This window comes from Monodon monoceros, unplaced genomic scaffold, assembly GCF_005190385.1.
Source record: "Monodon monoceros isolate NGI ecotype Baffin Bay Population unplaced genomic scaffold, NGI_Narwhal_1 Super_Scaffold_10, whole genome shotgun sequence".
Classification (NCBI taxonomy): domain Eukaryota; kingdom Metazoa; phylum Chordata; class Mammalia; order Artiodactyla; family Monodontidae; genus Monodon; species Monodon monoceros.
In genome coordinates, this window is record NW_021703766.1 from 1827492 (window position 1) to 1851799 (window position 24308).

General features: G+C 57.2%; 1 protein-coding gene across 1 annotated transcript in view; it reads right to left on the minus strand.

Moving 5' to 3' along the window:
• The window catches only part of JPH3 (junctophilin 3), a 79054-nt gene that overhangs the window by 38793 nt on the left and 15953 nt on the right, over nt 1-24308 (minus strand). Inside the window, exon 2 of the mRNA XM_029242686.1 lies at nt 6666-7443. Within this exon, the coding sequence (XP_029098519.1) occupies nt 6666-7443 (778 nt within the window). The remainder of the gene's footprint in view (nt 1-6665; nt 7444-24308) is intronic.

Below are 24308 nucleotides of genomic sequence, written 5' to 3' on the forward strand. Positions count from 1 at the left end.
TTTTTTTTTTTTTTTTAATGTTGGGAGGGCAGAGCCAGAACAGATGGCTGTCGCCCACCAGAAGGCCTGTCCTGGCACATGGCCGGCCCTCCCCCGGAGGCAGGAAGCCGCAGAGAGCCCAAATCTGCAGGACCTGGAAGCACGGCTGCAGAGCAGGCCGCCTGGTGGGAGCGAGAAGGGGACAGGCATGCCCGCTCCAGAAGGGGGACACCGGGGATATACCCCACCCTCGGCTACAGCCGGGAGCCTATGGATTTCCTACGGAGCCGTAGCAATTCGCCACATACACAGTGGCTTAGGACACCATGCATTTATTACCTTATAGATCTGGGGGTCAGAAGTCCAAAACAAGCCTGTCTTATGGGCCGAAATCAAGGTGTCGCAGGGCTGGTTCCCTCTGGAGGCTCCAGAGGAGAATCTGTTTCCTGGCCTCTTCCAGAGTCTGGAGGCTCCTGCATCCATCCCTTGGCTCGTGGCCACATCACCGCAACCTCCACTTCCATCATCACAGCTCTGACTCTGACCTCCTGCCACCCGCTACTAAGGACCCCTGTGACGATACTGGGCCCCCCACCCAGATAATCCTGCAGAATCTCTTCATCTCAAGATCCCAATGTAATCTTATCTGCCAAGTCCCCTTTGCCACAGACGGTCACACATCCACAGGCTCCAGGAATTATCAGCACAGGGATGCTTTGGGGGGCTGTTATCGGCCTACTGCAGGGAGAAACCCCTCGATAACAGAGCAGTCACTCAAGGCCACCCCACCTCCCCCTCCTGGAGCCTTCCCACCCAGCCACGGTAAACTGGTGCAGCCTGTGGCCAGGCAATGTGGCAGCAGCTTCCACAATCTTTAAATGCACATGTCACTCAGCCATGCCTGCTCTGTGGCATCATGGTGAGAAACACCCCTGCCAGCAGCTCGGGGGGTGCGGCGTGGAGGACAGGGGACAGTCTCTGCAGTCTTGTTTGTAAGACTGAGAGATGGGACGCATCCGAAACATTTGTTAGCAGAGTAAGTTGGACCGCTGTGGTGCCTCCACACCATGGAATATGACGCAGCTGCTAAGGAAACATACCTGACATGGAAAGCGGTCCCGGGTAAAAGTGAGGGGAAAAGAAAAACAAGCTATAAAACAAGTCGAGTACAATTCCATCACCGTAACCGGGAATCATGTAGGTGTGACACACTTACCTGTACACGTGTTGAAAAAACCGTGATTCCCTCTAAGGAGATGGACAGTCCACGGTGGGACACGGTTACTTGATACCGGTCTGCCTTGTTGCGTTAACGTTTTTTACAGGGATATATGACTCTTAACGTTTTAACAAGGAATGATAGGTACATATTTTAAAACAATAATACACCACTACCCGCCCCCCACTTTCAGATCCTCCAATATTTTGTTTCATTTAAGATGGAAAGATGCCCCAGTTAGAGAGCCCCAGGCAATCTCCGAGCAATAATCCACCCTCCCGGTCTGGGAGACCCCACAGGGGGTCTTGTGCGCTGTCCCCCTGCACCCAGGGCTCTGGGGACAGCCTGGTGAAGATCCATAACTCAGGGGCAGAGACGCCACAGCAGAAAGCTTAAAGCGAACAGGTCACCCTGAGGCCCAGACAGGTGCCAACACAGGGCCGGGCATAAAAAAAGCGACTGCGCACAGCAACGTTACAATCAGAAAAAGAATGACATCGTTTCTATTTCTTTTTTTTAAAAACCAAGACAAGACCTTCTTGAAGTGAGCAGAATATCTGCTAATATAAATGTTAAACTTGTAGACTAAGTTCCCTAAATGGCTGGAACCACGTCTTACCTATCTTTGTATTCAATGCTTCACGTAGTTCCTGACATTCAATACATTTATGTGGAATAATTGGGGGAAAAAAAAGAAAAAAAAGCGACTGGGGATTTGGAAGCCCTTCCCCGAGTAGGCCTCACCCGAGGTTTCATACGCCAAACCCTGCCTGTCCCAGGGGCAGGGCTGTATCTGGACAGCACTTTAAGGAAGCCAGCCAGCACCCCCCTATTCACAGTTAGGGTCCCCAGAATCTGGTGCAGGTCTGAAGGGGCCGAGAACAGGAACAGGGCAGTAGGCAGCGCCCGAGATGTGAGCTCTAGTCCCGCCTGGGCCACTGCCTGGCTCTGAGACCCGGGCGCTGCCTTGCTGGCACGGGGGCCCGGCTCTCAGGCACGCTGCCCGCGGGGTCCACTCTCCCACCGTGCTGGCAGGGATGACCTCCGACCTTCAGAAGGGCTGGACTGCCTGGCGTGAGGATTCTGAGCGCAGCCGTCAATTAGCCACGTCTGCCGTGGGTGCGGGAGAGAGGAACGGCTGCCCACGTGCCAAGAACTGTCATCTTCCACACCTAAACGTCTGGTCAAGGTCCCTCCCAGCGCGCGATTCTGCTCACTCAGCAAAGCATCACAAGACAGGGGCGTCAACTGACGGCCGCACGCGGGCCTGGGGCCACGACGCCGTCCACCGCCCCGACCGCCCAGCAGCCTCAACGCGCAGAAGCGGGTGCCCCGGCTGCCCCCACCTCCTGCCCCCGTACCCGGGCCCGTCCAGGGCTGCCCGCCCCTCGGGGAACAAGAGATCCTGGAGCAGCACGGCCGCCCTGCCTGCAGCTGCTCCCCACTCAGCCGCAAGCACAGAGGTCACTCCCGGGAAGCAGAGGTGGCTCCCAGCTCCAGGCTGCGGGTGTAGCACCAGAGGGCACCAGGCCAAGAGGCGGGGGGGGGGGGGGGGGGGGGCCGCGCCGGTCCCGCGCCCCCCCCCCCCCGCCCCGGGGGGGGGGCCCCCGGGGGCGGGCCGGGGGGGGGGGGGGGGGGGGGGGGGGGGGGGTACACCAGCGTCTGTTCCACCATCCAGCCCCTGCCCCTCTGAAAGGGCACACTGAGGCGCGAACCTGGTACCTGCAGGGTGTCCAGGTGGGGCAACGAGTTGTCACATAATCCCCACAACGCAGGACCCTGGGGCGGGGGATTTCCCTCTCCTCCCCTCCGTGGAGCCAGAGGACCCGCGAGGCGCAGCAGCGCGGCCGGATCAGGTCTGGCCCGTGTTTGCGGGAGGGCGGGCCCGGCCCCGAGACAGACTAAACCCACAGAAACTCGCAGTTCTCTCCCATGAACTTTACCAGCAGACACTGCCTTGCTGGACCCCGGGGTGGGGGGCGGGGTTGCCTCGCACCCTGGAGAATCTGCGGGCACCGAGAAGCAAGAAGGGACCCTCAGCCCTCTCGGGAGCCTGGCCTGGTGGTCCCCTGCCCCACCGTGGCCAGGGCCACACGTCCAGGACCCAGAACCAAAGGAGGTGGCCGGGGCCCCTGACAACATGAGGGGGTGGGGCCTGAGCAGTTATTCACGCATTCGTTCAAAACGAGCTCCTGCGCAGACACGACGCTGAGAAGTCACGGCTGGGGAACGGCAGGGCCTCTGATGCCATCTGCCTCGCCCAGACCGACCTGCCCGGCACACCTTCCCCTCAGCCCCGGCTCCCACTTTGACCCTGACGGGGCAGGGACCTCCTCCACCTCCCGCCTTTGCTCACAGGCATGTCTGCGCACGTCTCCTCTTCCCTGGGGCCTCCTGGGAGATACAAGAGCGGCAGGCCTGCCCGACCAGCATCCCGGGAGCTCCTCGGGAATGCAGGTTCTCAGGCCCCACCCAGGTCTGCTGAGGCAGAAGCTCTGGGGGTGGGGCCCGACCATCTGCATGTTACACACCTCCTGAGGGTGCCGAGGGCACCTGAGAATCACCTGGAGAGCTTTCGAAGGGCTCTGAAGCCCAGGTGGCAGCCCCAGCAAGGAGCTCAGCATCTCTGGGGTGGGCCGCCTGTGCGTCTGCCCCCAGGTGATCCCAGCGCACACTGGGGGCAGGGATGCTGGAAACCATGCTGGGAACCCATCTCAGTGGCGGGGCCAGGGCCCAGCCCTTAGAAGCTACAGGTGCGGTCCGCCCTGAAACGGACATAACGGGACCCCCTCTCAGACCCCGAGCTCCGTGCCACCCCCGTTTCCCAGGAAAGCCTGCGCCCCTGTCCTCACTGCAGGCGCCCTCCAGGGAAGGTCCCGGGCATCACGACGAGGACACACCAAACCGTTTCTCACTGACTCGGCTTAGCGACCGAGCCCGGCTGGGGCCCGAGGACGCAGCTCCCCGCGCCTGGCCAGAACCCGGCCGCCCCACAGCCCCAGGCGGCTGCCGTGGCCACTGTCACACTGCGGTGGAGGGTGGGCACCGACCCGCCCGCATCCGCTGGCTTCACTCTCCAGGACAGCCGCCACTGGTCCTTCTCCTCCTTTTCTCTTCTTTCTTTTTTTTCAAATCTAAGCTCATCGAGAAACACGGCAAGTGCAGCTCCCACCACAGCCTGGGACGGAGGCTCGTCCTCAATTCTGTCGTGGTGACCGAGGACACTGTCCCCTCCCACCTCCGAGGGGTGACCCCGGGCACCACAAAGCCGCAAGGCTGAGATCACACCATGGGTGTGCATCCACACCCACCTCCCCACAAGGCCTGGGGCGGGAGGGGAGGGGCCCGCCCAGCTCAGGGGATGCCTGGGAGGGTGACAGCGGCGCACGCCAGGCCCCACACACGCTGAGGGCACTGCATGTTGCTCCATCCCATCCTTCCGCAAGTAACCTGTGGCCCAGAGGGAGCGAGCACCTCCCCCGGGCTGCTCAGCAGTGATGGGCCCAGGCTGGACGTCTCAGCGAGCCAGCACCCGATACACGGAGCCGTTGTCAGGGAAGTTCCCAGGCCCCTGCGGCAGGCGGGCAGCCGCCGCTCTCATCCCACAGGTGAGAGGTGGGAAGCCTGTCCCAGGTGGGGCTCCTTAGGGAGCTGGCTCTGAGCTCCACCCACACCACCACCACCTCCACGGACTCCTTCATGAAGACCAGCCCCCCGCAGTTTCCGTGGGAGGTGTCAGAAAACACCTCCCGCAGATGTGTGCCATGTCCCCAGTCTCAAGAAATTCGCCTGGGTGTCGGACTTTAAAGTCAGTGCCGGGGAATACTGTCCATGAAATCCTAGTGCTTCGGCCTCACAGGCACCTCAATTTCTGACGACACTGTCCCCCTGCCCTGGAAAGTGCCTTGGGTCCACTGAGGTCAATGAGGCAACCAAACACAAAGGTGACAAACAGATGAACTACTGGAAGGAAGGAAATACGCCAAACGCCAGCTGGAGTCTCTGGGTGACGCGTGAGACCCGCCCTCAGGCTGCGGCTCCCTGCGTTTTCCATCCCGAGCAAGTGTTACATGTATAATGGAAAAAGTAACTATGGAACCAAATTTGATCTTAAAATACCAGGTGAGTGGTCACAAATGCTGCTTCTGTTCATGCGGCCTGAACACTTCTGGGGGAGTAGGAAGGGGTGAACAGAGCGGTGCGGGACCCCGACATTCAAGGTTGTAATTCCATCTCCCTTCAGCTTCTTGGAATGGGTTTCATTTCCAAGACCTCAGACGGGAGCCGCAGACAGTCTGCCAACAACCCACAGCCACCTTTTCTGTTCTCTCAGTGTGGATCAAAGGTCACTGGAGACCAGAACCGAACGAGCTAAAGTTTTATTAGTGACAAGGCTGGGAAGGCCTGAACTGGAACTGAGCTGGGCGTCTCCCTGGAATAACTCCAGGCCTGCCGCTGGCCGGGAATACAGAATCATCCAGAAAGACTCAGCGTCTGTCCTCCCGAACACCTCCTGCCCGGGCAGCCTAAGGCATTTAAAGCAACCCCAGATCCCCGTCCCAGGCCCCATGACTCTCAGGGCGGACCCGAGGGCCTTACCCGGACCCAGGAAAGGGGACAGCGGTGGGAAGCTCTCGATGAACTCAAGTCAGGAACTGTTTCCTTAGAGCCCAGGAGCATGGCCACCTGGGGGCCTTGGCTTGCAATAGGGCAGCTTCCTTCAAGCTGTGGCTGGAGGTTCCTGCTGCCCACAGCCGAGCGGGGCAGACCCAGGCTCACACACTTACCTCTGTGCTTCCCAGGGGGACCCAGGGCCCCTTCTTCCAGCTCTGAAGCCCCCACCCCTGTACCAACACCAAAGACACCTCAACATCCAACACGGAGCCCGCCAATGGTCAGCTCTGGACCCACCGCTTAGGGCCTGGTGGCCCCGCTGAACCCTAAATGCAGTAAGTCCTGCATCCCATTCAGAACAGCTATTGGCCTACAGCGCCAAGCCTCAAGTGAGCCCCAGGCCAGTGCCCACAGCCGGTCTGTCCAGCTGGTGCCGAATCCAGGGCCCATGGGGAATCTGGGCCTCGGGCTGGGGTGGCCGGGACAGCTGCCACCCTGCTCCCACGTCCCTGCAGCAGTGGGCACTCCGCAGCCGTCCTATGCATGTTACCAAGCAGAACGGCCACCATCTTTATCCATCAATGTTTTACATTAAACACCAGCATACAGAACAAGTAAAAGAGAGGAAGGGAGGTCTGCTCCCTTTGAGGGGAGGCTGTAAGACCCAGAAACCCCTCAGATCAACCATTTCCTTGCTGCGCCTCTGGGAACCTCTGAGGAACCCCAGGGCTCCACAGGGCACAGTTTGAGAAACACCAGTGTAGCCCTCAACCTGGGCAGCACAACCAAGCAAACCAGGCCCCGTGACGCAGAACCACCCCGCGCCTCCCCATGCCGCCCCCTGCCCTCCTACCTGGAGGCCGCGATCTCCGCCTTCTGCTTGGCGATGGTGGCCGCCCGCTCGGCCGCCTCCACGGCCCGGTCCACCTTCTCGCGGATCTTGCTGGCACGCAGCGGGATGAGGTTCTTGCGCTTGCCGCTCACGAGGATGTTCTGCTTGTACTTGCCCTCCTCCTTGGTGCCGTCGGGGAAGGTCATGCAGCCGTAGCCGTGCCGCCGGTTGCCAGCCCACTCGCCCTCGTACTTGAGCCCGTCCGAGCGCTGGCTCACGCCGAAGCCCGAGCGCTTGTCACTCTTCCACTCGCCCACGTAGGTCTCGGTGGTGGTGGCGTCGGTGTCGTCCTCGATGGCTGACAGCTCGGCCTCGCCCTCGCCCAGGCTGATGGTGGAGTGGATGTCGCTGGCCGTGGAGCTGACGGTGCTCATGCCGGCCTCGCTGCGGAAGGAGCTCTGCTTGCTGCGCTGGCTGGCCAGGCTGCTCTTGGACTCCGACTTGCGCAGCTTCAGCCCGCTCAGCAGCGAGCGCCGGAACAGCCCCTTCTTCTTGCTCTTGAGGATCTCAGAGTCGCTGTGCACCACGAGCACGAAGCCCCCCCGGGACACGGCTGGGCTACTGGCCACGGCGGGGCAGGCGTCGGGGTGCAGCGCGGCGCCGTTGGTGTGCTCGCTGCGCAGGGAGTTGATGGAGGTCCTCAGGGGCGAGCGGATGACTGCTGCCATGCCGTAGGGGACGCTCTGCCGCACGCCGTAGCCCTGACGCATGCCGCCGACCCACTGGCCCTGGTAGGTCCCTGCGGAGACACAGGAGAGGGTGAGCTTGAGTGCGGGAGGGCAATGCAGCCGCCACGGTCTGCCCTGTCTTGGGGCAACTCGGTGAGGTTTACATCGAGGTAGACAGACCATCAGACCACAGGTGCTTTTATGATTCCTGCCACTGATAGTGTTTTTAAAGACCCTTCCCTCCTGCTTCTCACGGTTGGATTTTGTTCTCTCTCTCTTAGAGGTCGGGGAGGGCGATGGGAGGAGTAAGAGGCTGAGGCAGTCAGCAGTGACCTGCAGGGCTCCCCAGGCCATGTGGGCAGAAGGCCCAACCTGGGAAGACACAGAGGGGGGTGGAAGAGAAGAAGGAAGAAACACATCCTGGCTGAGCAGCTCCAAACAGGGCTCATGGGGCCCATAAGGGGCAGCTACAAGGACACAGATCCAGGCTACAAACTGGCTACTGACGAGGCTGCCTTGGAAGACAGTGAGATCCCCATTGCTGGAGGCATCCAAGAAGAGTTGGGAAGACCACTCAGCAAGGACACCTTAAGGCATGAAAACTGGCAGGGCTGGTATCTCCAAAAGAATCAACGTTGCACACCCACATGCACAGCAGCATTATTCACAATAGCCAAAGACAATGTGGTCCATCCAAACAATGAAACATTATTCAGCCTTCAAAAGGACGGGCAGCTCCGCTATTTGCTACAATGTAGACGAACCTTGAGGACACTCTGCTAGGTGAAATGAACCAGTCACAAAAGGACACACACTATTTGATTTCACTTATATGAGATACCTAGGAGTCAAACTCAGAGACACTGAAAGTAGATGGTGGGGATGGGGCGGGGGGAGGGGAGCAGGGAATTATTGCTTAATGGGTACAGAGTTTCTGTCTGCAGTGACGCGAAAGTCTTGCAAATAGATAGAGGTGGTGGTTGTACGACATTCTGAGTATGACTAATGCCACTGAACAGTGCGCCGAAAAATGGTTCAAGTGGCAAGTTTTATGTTATCTATGTATCTTTTTTAAAAAAATAAAGTTTATTTTATTTTTGGCTGCATTGGGTCTTCGTTGCTGCACGCGGGCTTTCTCTAGTTGTGGCGAGCGTGGGTCACTCTTCGTTGCGGTGCGCGGGCTTCTCACTGCGGTGGCTTCTCTTGTTGCGGAGCACGGGCTCTAGGCGCACGGGCTTCAGTAGTTGTGCCACGCGGGCTCAGCAGTTGTGGTACACGGGCTTAGCTGCTCCGCGGCATGTGGGATCCTCCCAGACCAGGGCTCGAACCCGTGTCCCCTGTGTTGGCAGGCGGATTCTTAACCACTGCGCCAGCAGGGAAGCCCGGTTATCTATGTATTTTACATAATAAAATAAACTCAGCAGCACTGGGCCCATATTCTTGCTGTACTTATAGGCTGTGTGACTCCCATGGGATGGGTCTAAATTTCTCCTGCCATAGGTAGTTACGCAAATTAAATGACACTCCACAGGGTGCGGCTCCCCACCCTCTTCCCTCCTCCCAACCCCGCCCCAACCTACACTTTTTCTTGCCTCAGGCTGCAGCTGCCCACGCTGGGGCAGAGACTCAGGGCTTGCACCTGGGGTTGTGAGAAGGAACCTAGACTAGCCTCTTGGTCCTGGACGGCCCCTCCCCTGCCTGGGGTGGGTGGCCTGCGGGAAGCTGGCCCTTTAAGGCCAGACCCATCTGCCTGGACAGTGGGTCTCCCTGTGGCCAGTGCAAGCTGGGCGTAGGCTGCTGTTGCAGGGACCTCTCACCCCCAGCTTACTGCCACTGCCACTTGTGGGTTGGCGACAGGGCTGTCAGATAAGACACAGGACGCCCAGTTCAATCTGAATTTCACATGAACAAGTAATTTTTAGAGACATATTACACGGGACATACTTATACTAGAAATGATCTGACTGATGACCTGAAACTCAAGTTTAACTGGTGCCCCATGTTTATTTGCTGAATGAGTCCAGATGCCCCAGCTGGGACCTGCCGAGATGTCGCCCTGGGTTCCACTGGTGCCCCCCGACCACAGCTGAGGATGCTCCTACATGAAGAGACTCAGCCCACCTCCCTGCCAGCACCCCTGCGCCCCTTCAAGGCAGGCCGGGCTTTCAGCTAGGGATGCACAGCCAGCCTCGTGGAGGCCGTGGATACGGGGGCACAGGGAGGAGTCAGGAGTGGAGCAGACACGGGGTCAAATCCAAGCTCCACTCCTTCTGGATCTGTGCCCTTGGGAATGTCTGCTTTAACTCTCTGTGCCTCGGTTTCCTCACCTGTAAAACGGGGACGGTGGCTGTGCTGCTTAAACGCGGTAATCCATGTAATCCGTGTAAAGTGCTGGGAGGTCGTTAATGCTCAGTTAACGGTAACTAATATTCATCATCAAAACCCTAGGGATAGGACGTCCCTGGTGGCGCAGTGGTTAAGAATCCGCGTGCCAATGCGGGGGACACGGGTTCGAGCCCTGGTCTGGGAAGATCCCACATGCCGCGGAGCAACTAAGCCCGTGTGCCACAACTACTGAGCCTGTACTCTAGAGCCCACGAGCCACAACTACTGAGCCTGCATGCCACAACTACTGAAGCCCGCACGTGTAGAGCCCGTGTTCCACAACGAGAGAAGCCACTGCAACGAGAAGCCCGTGCACCGCAACGAAGAGTAGCCCCCGCTTGCCACAACTAGAGAAAGCCCGTGCGCAGCAATGAAGACCCAACAGAGCCAAAAATAAATAAGTAATTTTAAACAACAACAACAAAAAACAACCCTTAGGGGTGAACAGCATTTTACCTCCCAGATGAGGAAACTGAGGCTCAGAGAGGGGCCAGGCAGCCAAAGCAGAGGGATTCAAACCCAGGGCTCGCGGTCATACCCGGGCTCTGCACCCAGTGAGCTCCTGCCCACCGCGTCCCGAGGGTGCCAGACTGGGAGCAACAGCTGGCATCCTGCGTGGTGCAGCGGACCCCACCCCTGAGAAAATGAGTGCCCACGTTCCCTCCCTCAGATAAAGGGGTGATAATGGGGAGGTGCTGGGAAGCGGGCCACCCTGCCCAATCACGGAATCTACCCCACGTCTCTACAGGCTGGACGGCATCGTTCCCACCTTCCAGACGTGAACGCAGAGTCTATCACATAAATGGAGACAAAGGCAAACACCAGCTTTCTCTGAGAGACGGAGCAGGCAGCCCAAGGGTCCCACGTGGGGGCTGGAGCCTCCCTCCCACTCCGAGCTCCCGGGTCCTGCCACCCTGGCCTTCCACAAGCCTCGACACTGCGCCCCTGCAGACCTGAGTGACCAGAACCAACCACGGCCTCCGAGTCTGTTTCCACATCAGCGAAAAGAACTGCTCGGCATATTACTCCTCAATTCCGTGACTCCAGGGGTCCCCGAACAGATTAGCAGAGGCTGGAGAGGGTCAGAAATGTGCACGCAGGGTGCGCCCAGACAAGAGCGAATGGTGAGGAAAAGGGAGCTAATAGCTAGCTACTCAGCCAGCCTTTGCTCTAAAATACATACATCACTCCAGGTCCTCAACAGATAGATCCGTGGGGACAGAAAGCAGGCTGGCGGCTGCCAGGGGCTGGGGCAGGGGGAACAGGAGTGACTGCTAATGAGGTCGGGGTTTCCTTCGTCTTGGGGTGACGAAGATGACGGCCTGGAATCAGACAGAAGTGGTGGTTGCACAACGTCGTGAATGTGTTCTATCCCCGCTGAACTGTTCACTTTAAAATGGCTAGTTGTACGTTAAGCGAAATTTCAGGTCACTTACAGAAGACAAGATGGTTAATGACTGGTACACAAAAATGAACGGAAGCAGTGAGAAATATATAATTTCAAATCCCAAAGCAAGACAGAAGATGAGCTGGACCCGTTCTAGGCGCTTTGAGAGTAGAGTGAGGGACACGGGGCTTTGAAACAAACTCCTGAGGCCAACGGGGCCCTGCTGGGCCAGCCTGCCGGGCGGTTCTGGAGCCTCGGGAGAGTAGAGCCTGCAGTGTGTGAGCCAGAAGTAAGGAGCCCTGAGTCCAGAGCTGGGCCTTTCCACCCACCCACGACCGGGGGGACCTCACTCCACCTCTCAGATCTCAGTTTATTCACCTGTGAAATGGGGGTGATAACTGTACCCACCCCCCAGGCACATACAGCAGTGGGCATGGCCTCCTGCACATGGCGTGACAGGGCAGCTGCGCTGTCCTTGCTTGCAGCTTGCAGTTTTTATTGTATTTGCAGTTTTGCTCCCGGTCGGAACACACCTCTGATTTTAGAGCTGAAGTCAGTAAGAAACATGGATGTTGCTATTAGAGAAATACGCTCCAGATCAGCTCTGCTGTGACCTGCCGGGGTAGCTGGGCCCCGCCGCTTGAGAGCAAAGGGCTGGTGCAGAGCAGGAGAGAGAACGCGGGCCCTCAGCGAGGAGACAGCTTCTCCCAAAGGGAGGCTCTGGGCCGGCCTCCACTGGGCCAGAGTCTTTTCTCCTCCCCCTCTTGCTTTCTTGTTTGGGGCAACAGACAAAAGGTTGAATTCAAGGCCCTGATTCCCCATGGTGGTTCCATTGAATCCGGCTGGTTATTTGCAAAAGACTAAATCCACTGTTTTGTTTTATACCCCAAGCAGCTTGTATGTGGAAAGACAGAAGCCAGCCTTGCGCAAAGAGAAGACTACGCACGGCCCGACAAGGCACCACCCTTGCGGTGCTGTGGGGTCTGTCTGGGCCGGTGCAGCCCCCAGGGCAGGGGCAACTTCCTGTCTGCACTCTGCACTCCGCCGACCCCGGGCCCCGCAGCCGTGGCTGCCCCTCTCAGGGAGACGCCCAGATGCGGACAGGTCGTCAAGGGGACACCCCTGCTTCTTTCCAGGTAAGCTTGGGAGGGCAGGGTTGCACGCAGGTGACCCTCTCAGGGACTCTGCCACTTCCACTGCCACCTCACGTGCCCATCGCCATGAAGATGAGGGACGACCCCTCTGTCCCCATCACCCGGAACCCAGAATCAGGAGATCTGAGTGGGCCTTAGGGAGGCCCAACCTCCCTAAACATGGCCTGTAAGATGCTAACTGGAGCGACCCAGGCTCGTAGGGAAGAGCAAATGAGATGTGACCACCGGCGGGTCTCAGGCTTGGGTGATGGCAGTGTCCCTGATCACAGGGCGAGTTAACACCCCCCGAACTCCTGACCCAGCCGGGTGGGCATGGCCAGAGCCTCTGCATTCCTGACAAGCTCCCCGGTGAAGCCAACACTGTGCTCGGGGACCCACTCTGAGGGCCACCGAGACCATCGCTCCAGGCACACTGTGGGCACCGGCGCTGTCTGGCTCAGGACAGCACCGGGTCCAAGTCCGAAAGCCGACTCCAACCCGCGTCCCTCAGCCAGCAGAGATCTGGGCCTCGACCCCTGCAGCCGGCATCCTGGGCAGCGTGGACAGTTGGCTCTAGCCAAGTCACTCGTGCCTCCCCAGGGCCCCACACGCCTCTCGCACGCTTTTATTTTCTTCCTCTGAAGCCCCCGCCTGCCCGCTGAAATTATTCCAACGCGTTCACCACAGAGCCCAGGGGACCAGCCTGGGGACAACGCAGCCTCTGCCATACGTCCAGGAGAGGGCCAGGTCAGTGTGGCCAGATGCGGTGACCTCCAGAGGCCAAGACCTGGACGGGGGAGCTCTTCCTGGGAGCGGCTTGGAGCCCGCAGCAGACGGGGGCTCAGGCCTGGAGGTGGCTGAACCACCCCTTCTCCTGGTTGGCCCTACACGGCGCTCACACACCCAGGTGCCGATGCCACAGTCCAAGTCTTCCCGTCCAGAAACCTCCCACCCAACTGGACTGACCTGGCTTGGCCTGGGGACACAGATGACTAGGCCCTGGTCAGACTCTGCCCCTGGCCAGCATGTTCTCCCCCTGGGTCGCTGGGACCCTGACAAGGTGATGCCATTGGACTCCTAGGAGGGAGGAGGTGAAGGTCACATGACTACTACCTGCCCGAAGATGCAGAGAAAGAAACGAGACAGGAGCCGTGGACAGAAGCAGCTGGGCCTCTTCCCTCTGAGCAAGGAGAAGGCGGCTGCTCCTCGGCCCCTGGCGCCCGATACACCCCTCCCTCCTTCCTTGAACCCATTTGTCACTTGATGGCTCCTTCTGGGCATGTATGTACCCATATGAACTGAAAGCAGGGTCTCAAGAAGATACGCATACACCCACATTCACAGCAGCATTACTCAAAATAGCCAAGAGGTGGAAGCAACCCAAGTGCCCATCAAAAGATGATGGATAAACCAAATGCAGTCCATCCACACAATGGAATATTACTCAGCCTTAACAAGGAGGAGGGGGCTTCCCTGGTGGTGCAGTGGTTAAGAATCCACCTGCCAACGCAGGGGACACGGGTTCGAGCCCTGGTCCGGGAAGATCCCACATGCCACAGAGCGGCTAAGCCCGTGTGCCACAACTACGGAGCCTGCGCTCTAGAGCCCGCGAGCCACAGCTACTGAGCCCGCAAGCCACAACCACTGAAACCTGTGCACCACAACTACTGAAGCCCGCGTGCCTAGAGCCTGTGCCCTGCAACAAGAGAAGCCACCTCAATGAGAAGCCCGCACGCCAAAACGAAGAGCAGCCCCCGCTCGCCGCAACTAGAGAGAGCCCGCAGGCAGCAACGAAGACCCAATGCAACCAAAAATAAAAATAAATAAAATAAAAATTTAAAAATAAAAAAGGGAGGAGATTCTGACACAGGCTACAACCTGGATGAAACTTGAAGACCTTATGCTAAGTGAGATTAAGTCAGTCATAAAACGATAGATACTGTATGGCTCTACGTTTGAGATTCTTAGAGTAGTTAAGAGTCGGACAGGAAGCACAGTGGTGGGTGCTGGGGGGCAGGGCGGTTATTGTTTATCGGGTGTGGAGAGGTGCAGCTTTACAGGATGGAGGCTCTCTGGAGATGGATGGTGGTGATGGCGGCGGTACAACATTATAAATATATTGAATATCAGTCAGCCACATACTTAAAAACAGTTAATATAACAAGGTTTCGTTTGTTTGTTTTGTTTTTTGCGGTACGCGGGCCTCTCACTGTTGTGGCCTCTCCCGTTGCGGAGCACAGGCTCCGCACGCGCAGGCTCAGCGGCCATGGCTCACGGGCCCAGCCGCTCCGCGGCATGTGGGATCCTCCCGTACCGGGGCACGAACCTGCGTCCCCTGCATCGGCAGGCGGACTCCCAACCGCTGCGCCACCAGGGAAGCCCCGAGAAGTTTTATGTTACGTGTATTTTACCATATTTTAAAAAATGAGACCATGGCGGGGGGAAGGGGGGGCTTAATCCAGTATGACTGGTGTTCCTGTAAGTGACACCAGGAGTGCACTCAGAGGGACAGCTATGTGCAGAAGAAGCAAGAGGGTGGCCGTCTGCAAGCCAAGGAGAGAGGCCTCAGAAGAGAGGCCTCGGAAGAGCCTGAACCCAGCCTCCAGAGCTGCTAGAGAATAAGTAGCTACTGGTTAAGCCCCCCGTCTGTGACACTCTGTTACGGCAGCCCTAGCAAACTAATACAGGATTCTCAGTCTCTAGCCAGGCGACCTACAAACTACATAAATTAGAACTAAAAGTTAGGAGAACAAATCTAGAGAAAAGATAGAAAGCCAGGTGCCGAGAACATATCAATCGTGAATTAAAAAGAGCGCCTTCTCCCCTCCTGCGTGACACAGGAAGTTTCTGCGTGAACCAGGAAACCATGCCCCAGGGGACCCAGGCAGGTGAGGAGCATGGGGGGAGGCATGGGACCAGACTCGGGACTATTAGGAGGAAGTCTTCACTCTGAACAGAGACCCTGCCCGCTTCCCCGGACCACCCAGGTGCTGGCGGCTGGAATTCCTACACCCAGGCAGGATGGGGAGAATTTCTCTGGAGAAACGGGATCAGGCCAGCAGTGAAGCCTGCACAGAGCTTTCAGTCAGCTTTCTGGTACCTTACTGCAACAAGTGAAGAGCCCAGCGTCATCAGACACTTGGAGAAAGCCTCCAAGAGGAAAGAGACCAAAACATACAAGTAAATGCAGAAAAAATTGGAGGGAATCATGAAAAATGCAGGGTGTGGAAGACATAGATACCAAACATTAAATCCTCATAGAGATAAGGTACTGTATCCTCAAAATGAGAATCAAAGGCAATAAAAAAGGAAAAAGAAAAAAGAAACAGAGAAATAGAGCTCCTGGAAGCTCCTGATGGCTAAAATAAAAATTTTGATAAGTGAGTTGGAAGATAAATCCAAGGAAACCTTTCAGAAACTAGAACAAAAAGAGGTGGGCAAAGTAGTGAGAAATAGTGAGAAGAAAATTAGAGTCATTCATGAGTCATCCAGAAGGCCCCAAATCTATAAATTAGTAGTTCCAGAAAGCAAGGAAGGAAAATTACCAAAGATGTAAGATGGGAAAGCGTCCCAGAATTGGAGGATGTGAGCGTCCAGGCTGAAGGGGCTCACAGACACCCTGCACGACGGAGGAAAGATTCTCATACAAAGTCATGAGAAACTTCAGAACCTCAGTGAGCAAACATCCCAAATGCTTCCAGAGAAGACAGACTTCACACGAAGGACTGAGGGTCAGCAGGGCATGAGACCTCTTGACAGCAACACCGAGACCTAGAGCTCAGTGGGAAATGACCCCCACCCAAATTCTGAACAAAAATGATTTTCAATCTAGAATTACATATACAACCAACTTATCAAGTCATTAAGCCACAAAAACTATCTATCTTCCATGCATCCTTTCTCAGGAAGCTACTGCAGGATGTACTCCACCAAAATGAGGGAGAAAATCACAGAAGAGGAAAGACATGGGGGGGGGGGTTGTCCAACAAACATGAGGTGGCAAAGGGAATTTCCAGGAGCAATGTTATATATGTTTACCCAAAAATACCACGGATTTGAACTGTGAGGGTCCGCTTATACATGGATTTTTTCCATAGTAAAGACTACAGTACTACATGACTCATGGTTGAATCCACAGATGTATCCACAGATACAGTAGAACCGCACATACTCAGGGCTGACTATCAATTACACATGGATTTTCAAACGTGTGGAGGGTCAGAGCCCCTAATCCCAACACCGATCAAAGGTCAACTGTATATATCTTCCAGCAAACACTGAAGGAAAATATATAAATCTAAAAAATGTGTATATACTGTATATATAGAGAGAGAATCTGGTGGATGTTTCATGCAAAACGCAGCATTGAGAGATATTTTTCTGAGCATTTGGAAGTTGGGCAACGAATTAACCACTGTTTTAAAGGAAACTATGTCTTTGAAAAAATGAGGCGATTACTAACTCAAGCTGCACATGAAAAGTATCAATACATGCGTGTATACAGAATCAGTGCATTGCTTGCCTCAATACCCCAGTCTTTTAATAATGAGGGCTATGGATTTAACAGAATTGACCTAACGATGATGGAATGGTTAAGAAAGGGAAGAGAAAGGTGGTTCTAAAAGACAGAATCTTCACCTACCATAGTAGGGAGTCAGTGCATAACAGCTAAAAGTGATCGTAAACCAAGAAAGCAGTAAGTACAGATGTAGAAACTTGGAGTTAAGTGTCTGGAGACACAGCTGAAGGAGTTTAAAGTTGTAGTTCTGGAAGCAGTAGAGGGAGGGGGCTTTATCCTAAACACTGTTGTTTTTAGCATTAATTGACATCTTAAACTGTGGGCACATCATCTTGATAAAAATTAAAATTTTTCAAGAGGGATGGGAAGAAAGACTTTCATGAGAAAATTCTCACAATAGTGACGTTATGCTTGCTTTTCCAGCTGTAGAAACTAAGACTCAGCATTTGTTCCTCATGGGGGCCGGGATCCGAACCTGGGTGTTGGGGGAAAGCCCTGCTCCTCACAGAGGACACTGGCCTGGTAGGTGCCCAGCCCGAGTATTTAGCAGGTTGGTGGGAAAGCCAGAAAGGGGGCCCAAGTGGCAGGTCGGTGGCCTTCTTGGGGGGACGGAGGGGGCAAGCTTCCCTGAGAAGGCATCAGACATGTCAGACTGGAGGCAGGAAAGTGACCGGAGAGGCCATGAGCATCGCATGCAGACGATGGCCATTGCCGCGCTGAGACCAGGTCACCAGCCAGGAAGCCACCCCAAGGCCGGGAGGGGTCGAGAGCAAAAACAGACACCACGGAGACCAGCAAACACGGGCCCCATGTTCATCCTTGTGTTGCCCAGAGGGGAGGGGATTCAGGCGTGGCTGGCCTCAAACCAGGGAGCCACCAAGGTATGCCCACCTCCACGGTGTGGGCAGGGGGTCCCCAATGGCCGGGGAAGGACCAGACTCAAGAAACAAGCTCAACCAGCACCCTAGGCCGTGCCCACCTGGCTGACTTCACGCCAGCATTGCTCCTTCTGCTTTCCTCACCCGTTCATCCTGGGAAGGTTTAGCGGGGTTGTTTTGTTTTGTTTTTTTTAAGTTTAGACGTTATAGCTTTAGGTTCACAGAAAAATTGAGTGCAAGTACAGACACACATGAGTGCGGTGCATTTGTTACAGTCGATCAGCCAATACCGACACATCATCACTCCTGGTGTCGCCCATCCTGTGGTTTTGGACAAACGTAACGACCTGTACCTACCATTACCGTGTCACACAGAATAGTTTCACTGCCCTAAAAATCCTCTGCACTCCACCTATTCATCCTTCCTTCCCCCAACCCCTGGCAACCAGTGTTCTCTGACTGTCTCCATAGTTCTGCTTTCTCCAGAAAGTCACAGAGCTGGACTCACACAGTATGAGGCCTCTGCGGGCTGGCTTCTCCGGCTGTCGTATGCACTTAAGGCCTCCGCGTCTTCTGTGGACCTGAACCATGCTGTGTCATCCACTCCTACTCCACGGCATCTTTGCTGCTTAAGTTTTGGTGATTATGAATAAAGCGGAAGTCTTTTCCACGTCAGGAAGAAAAAAAAAAAAAAAAGAAAAGAGATGGACCTAACTTCCAAAGAATGAACCCTGTTAAGTTTACCTTGAGAATTTCCCCACACTGGCTGCCTTCTCAGTTGCAGGCACCCGGAAAACGTTCCAGGGCAGCCCAGTCAGAAACCACGGCCACGGTGTCCAGGGACACCATCGGCTGACATCTGCTGAGCTCTCACCATCCACGGAGGGCCAGGAGCTGTCATCACAACAGGGGGCTCAGAGAGGTAAGGTGACTTGTCCAAGGCCACACAGCAGGAAGGGGCGAAGATCTGAACCTCCCCACTCAGCTGTCCCCAGAACTGGAAGGAGCCACGGGGATGTGGGGGCCAGCCCCAATGCCCCCTGTTCCCCATCAGAGGAGAGGCCCACACCTGGCACCGTCGGCTGACACGTGCACATCGAGGATGAGTCAGAGGAGTGGCTGGTCTGTAGACCCCAAGTCAGCGTCCTCTCCCCTGGGAGCCTGGCTCCCTCTGAGCTGCACTCCCTGAGGAGACCCCCTCTGCTCGCCTGTCGCCCTGACCTCCCGGGGACGGCAGAGGCTCCTCTCCCCCCTGCCAAGTGCTCACGGCAGGTCCAAGCCAGTCAGTTCCCACAGAGAGCCCGTGAGGGAGACACTGTACCCATTTTACAGACAGAAAAAAACTGAGGCGTGATAAGGTTAAGTCACTTGCCCAAAGTCCTGACGGAAGCGGCTCAGCTAGGACCCCCGCCATGTGTGCCAGATTCCCAGGCCCACGTTTGGGACTATCCCTCTCCACTGCCCACCGAAAAACAGAGGGGTCAGCATCGAAGGACACAGCCTGCAGTTCCAACTACACCAGGTCCCTCTGGACTGGGGCTCCTCACTCAGAATGGCAGGATGACTCACCCTGAAGGAGGGTCCCTTCAGGACGCAGCTCTGCACCCAACACCCAGGAGCTGGCCCCGGGCGTCAGGAGAGCCCTGGGTTTTGCTCAGGGGAGGCCGGCTGCCGCTTCGGACGCCACTGACATCAAGCACTGTCTTCTCTGTGGTGTGAATGGTTTCAAGGTGCAGGCTCTGGAGACCTGGGCATCCCTGACTCCAGCTTCCAAGTTTCAGCGCCGTATCCTGTCGGGCCTCAGTGAGCAGGGACCACCCTTGTTCACCCTTCATGCCCCTCCCTCTGGGCCTGAACAGGGGAGACAGGAATAGAACGCAGGGCTCCCAATCCCGCCATCCGGGGAGCACCCTTCCCGGACCCGTGCTCCCCTCTCTGGTCACCCAGCAGGCACTGAGGCTCAGCTGCCCGAGGCCCGCAGGGCTGGCCTCTCACAGGTCAGGGGTTCATGGACATAACTGTGAGATGGGGCAGCAGGGGGTGCAGGGCAGGGATGGGAGGAAGAATCGAGGGAGCCCCCTCACGGGAGAGGGTCCATGACCAGAGTGGCCGGAAGTCAGGCAGGTCTGAGCTCGGATCCTGGACAGGTGACCTGACCCGAGCCTCTACTTCCCTATCTGCAAAATGGGGGTCAAAGTTACTTCTCTCTCGGAGCCACAGAAGAGGAGAACAGCGTGGGGGTGAAGAGCCAGGAGCTGGGGTCAGACCGACACTGCACTGCCCTCAGAGCTGGCCCGAGTCACCTGACTTTGCTGGGTCTCCGTGTCCCCTGCTGTGACGAGTGACAGTGACAATACCCACCCCATGGGATGCTCGTGGAGAGTAAGAGGATTCACACTTGCAAAGCGCCTCAGGATCGTGCAGGGCGCGTGGCAGGCGCTGCGTTAAGTACGTCACATCACAAGCCGCGACAGTCTAGCCCGTGACCAGGCGGAGGACCTGGGGGGCCGCAATGCACACGGGTGGCCACGGCTGCCCTGTGCTGCAGTTCTCCGGCAGCATCAGCGTCACTTGGGACCTTGATGAGATGCAGATTCTTGGGCTCCCCCGGGCCCACTGAAGCAGAAACTCTGGGGGTGGGCGGACCACCGGGGCTGTAACGCCCTCCAGGTGACTCAGATGCCACTCGAGATCAAGAACCCAGGTTGTCCTGTTAGAACCACCTGCAGGACCTTGAAAACTAGTAACTGACACCCAGTCCACCCAGAGACAACGATTCAGTGGGTCAGAGGCAAGGCCTGAGCAGCAGAGGGTTTTAAAAGCTCACAGGTGATTCTTATTTCAGGACCAACAATCGTTTTCTTTTTTATGTTATGTTTTTTGAGGACCAACGATCTTGTTGCTGAAAATCTGCCCGATGGTCAAGCTCCCAGCTTCACCCCAGGCAGCAGCCTCTGTCTCACACTCTCCGGGGAGCCCCGCCGGCTCTTCCCAGGGCAGGCGCTCTATACACACACACCAAACACGCCAGGAAGGCGGCCCAGGCTGCAGGCCGAGCACCCAGATTAAGATGGAGGATTTGGGGGCTTCCCTGGTGGCGCAGTGGTTGAGAGTCCGCCTGTCGATGCAGGGGACACGGGTTCGTGCCCCGGTCCGGGAAGATCCCACATGCCGCGGAGCGGCTGGGCCCGTGAGCCATGGCCGCTGAGCCTGCGCGTCCGGAGCCTGTGCCCCGCAACGGGAGAGGCCACGACAGTGAGAGGCCCGCGTACCGCAAAAAAAAAAAAACAAAAAAAAAAAATGGAGGATTTGGGCTCAGGTGGGTCACCGAGCCCTCTGAGATGTGACATGAGCTATGAGCCGTTATCGCAGGAAAACACTAACACCCACAACCGCACGCAGGGGTTCCACACCACCGGCCCGCCTGGGCCCCAGTGAGACCCCCCCACAGGCCCCAGTTCCTGGAGCGCAGGACCCCCGGGGGGGAGAGGGGATGGCTGAGGCTCGCGTGGGGCTCCTGCTGCAGGGGGACAGGCAGAGGGAGCAACAGGGGTGGGCAGGACACCTGCCGCACCCTGGGTTCAAGTCCAGCTCCACCACCACTAAGCCGTGAGGCCAGGCAAGTTACTTACCTGCAGCTTCCACGCCTGTAAAATGGGGATAAAATAGCTCCTAACGTGCTGGGCTGCAGCTCCTAACTGACCGGGTACCAGCACCGGGAGCAGCTTCTGAGCTCTTTTATCCCCGAGGAGGCCACCCAGGTGCGTGTTATAGCTCCACGGAGGCCACCGAGGTGCCTGATGCGTCCCCACGCAGCCCTTCCCCCAGGTGCCTGATGCATCCCCATGGAGCCCCCGCCCAGGTGCCTGATCCACCCTCAGGTCTCTGCCATCTCCTCACAGACATCCTCCCCTCCCGTCCACCCTCTCTGAGAAGAAGGAGAGCGTGCTTGGGGACCAGCTGGCCCTGCACCGCCTCTTTTTCCAAAGCCCCGAAACACAGAGAGCGAGACTGCTGGTCACTCTCTGCTCTGAGAACCTCCTCAGGGCCCCTCCCACCTCCCCCGAGCGCCCGCTTCCCGCGGCGTGGGGACACCCCCCTACTCTAAATGACTGTTTATCTACCAGGTACCTTCCGAGTGCCAGGGGCTGAGGGTACAGAGAGCAAAGAACCTCCCGGACCTGAGATGTAGGGGGACAGAGAGACACTAGGTGAACCCCACCATGAAGGAAACTAGAGTAGCGCTTGGTGGGGAGGGGCAGGAACGTGGGCAGGGCCACCTGCAGGGGGCGAAACTGAGCAGGTCCTGTGCCCTGCACAGACGGTGTGCTTGAGAAATGAGGAGTTTCTCCAAACATAGACTTCACCGCGTCCAGGAATAAATCCCCAGGTTTGGGTGAGGGGTAGAGGGCCTGTAAGGACATCTCAACTTCCAGAAGATTCTTTAAAAAGAAGCTGAATGGAAATGTAAAATGGTGCAGACATTCTGGAAAACAGCCCAGCAGTCCCTCAGTTAAACCTAGAGGCCCCGCCTGACCCAGCAATTCCACTCCTCGGTTTATACCCCAAAATGCAAAGAACGAAATGAAAACACACATCCATACACAAACCTGTACACGAATGTTCACAGCAAAAGGGGGGAACAAAAGGGGGAAACAAGTCAAAGGTCCATCAATGGATGATGGATAAACCAAATATGGTCCATCCGTAGGCTGGAACATTACTGTCTTAATATTCACATGGCACATAGTCAAGCTACAACATGGATGAACCTTGAAAACATTACAGGGAGTGAAAGAAGCCAGACAGTGCAGGATTCCATCTGCATGAAATGTCCACGACGGACAGATCCATAAGACAGAAACCAGATTCGCGGTTGCCAGGGGCTGGGGGAGGGGGGATGACAGGGGGAGGGGGGATGACAGGGCTTCTTTTAGAGGTGATGAAAATGTTCTAAAATTGACTGGTGATGCTGCACAGCTCTGTGAATATACTAGAAATCATGGAATTGTATGCTTTAAATGGGTGAATTGTATGGTGTGTGAACTGCACCTCAAACTATTAAAAATAGAGCCTCGGCTTAGTGGAGCCCCTGCAGCCTGAGTGGGCCTGGGGGTGAGGCGGGCCCACCCTTCCTTTGCCCTGGGGGGGGTCTGGGGGTCTCTGCCCACTCCTGACTGACATCACAACTACCCTGACCACCCCAGTGGGGACACCTCCACTTCCTGTGAAGGCCAGAAACAATCCCCCTGATTACTGGGATCCATGGGGACCCCACAGATGAGGACTTCCCAGAAAGCCTGCTCTGCAGCCAGGGGGCACCGCACAGCTGGGGAGTGCTTCCAAGCTGTGCCCTGAACCTCCACAGGGCACAGGGCACCCCCAAGTCCACCCACAGGCCCCAGTGGCCCAGGGGGTGGAGAAGGCTCCCGTCAGGATTCCACCCAGGACACGGAGGAGGAGACTCTGATTTCAGACGTGACATTTGCTCCCAAAGGGCGGGGCCGGTGCAGGGGCCCCCCAACCTGGGGTCTGCGGACTCCCAGGGGTAGGACAGACTTGGGGATCATGAGGGAAGAAATTACACCCTTATATTCACCAGCCTGCACCTGGGATTGAGGCAGGCAGCAAACCACGGCGGCGTTCGCCAAACCCGTGACCCTGTCACCCATGGAAACAGCACGTCCAGTGAGGGTGGCTGCAAACGCCCTGGGACAGCGTTACACCCAGGCCTGCCGGCCCCAGAGCTGAGGATGAAGCTCACGCCCACCCTGCCGGATGCCAGAGCGGTCAGCGGAGGGGTGGACCAGGCCCAGGACACACCGTGCCAGGGCCCCACGCTGCCCCTGCGGCCCCCACGGACGCAGCTCCAAGCTGTGCTGGGCCCAGTGGGGGGACAGCTGGCCCCGCACCCCGCCGCCCCAGGGTAAGGAGGGACATCACAGGCTCCACAGGCGTCTCTGGAGAGAGCGGCTCTGAGAAGGAACCCAGAGCGCAGAGGGAGGAGCCCTGCACCGCCCAGGAGGACTCAATGTTCAGGGGGCCTGAGGCGGGGCAGGCCTCGGGCCAAACCGTGTCCCCCAGCCCCACCCCGACTCCTGGTCAGCCCTGGGGCTGCAGCTGGGTTGGGCATCTCCAGGCGGGCTCTGAGAGAGGGTGGGGACCCTGACTCTCTCTGGGTGCCCCCAGCAAGCCCTCACCTGGCTCCTTCAGGTCCCAGCACCCCCCGTGCCTCAGGGAACCTGGCCAGACTGCACCCCGATCGCTCCCGCCTAAGGCCCACGCTCCTTCTAGGCCCTGCACGGTCCCCGGCCACACAGGCAGGAGGGCCTGCGCCCCTGGCAGACAGGCCCCTGAGGTTGGGTTTTCCAGAAACTTCCCTCAGCCATCGCCCAGGGTCCTCGAGGCACGGCGGCCAGAACGGCGGCTCTGAGGGCAGAAGGCGGCTGGGAGAGGCGGTCCGATGGTGTGAAGACCTGAGGGGCTCCCATCCCTCCCCCAGAGGCTCCCGGACACCTGGGCACTGGCCTGGCTCCCGGCCAGCCAGGCTATGCTGTCCTTCCGTTGGACGTAAACAGGACCTCAGACGAGGCTGCTCTGACCACCACGGAGTGACACAGGTCACCCGGCCACC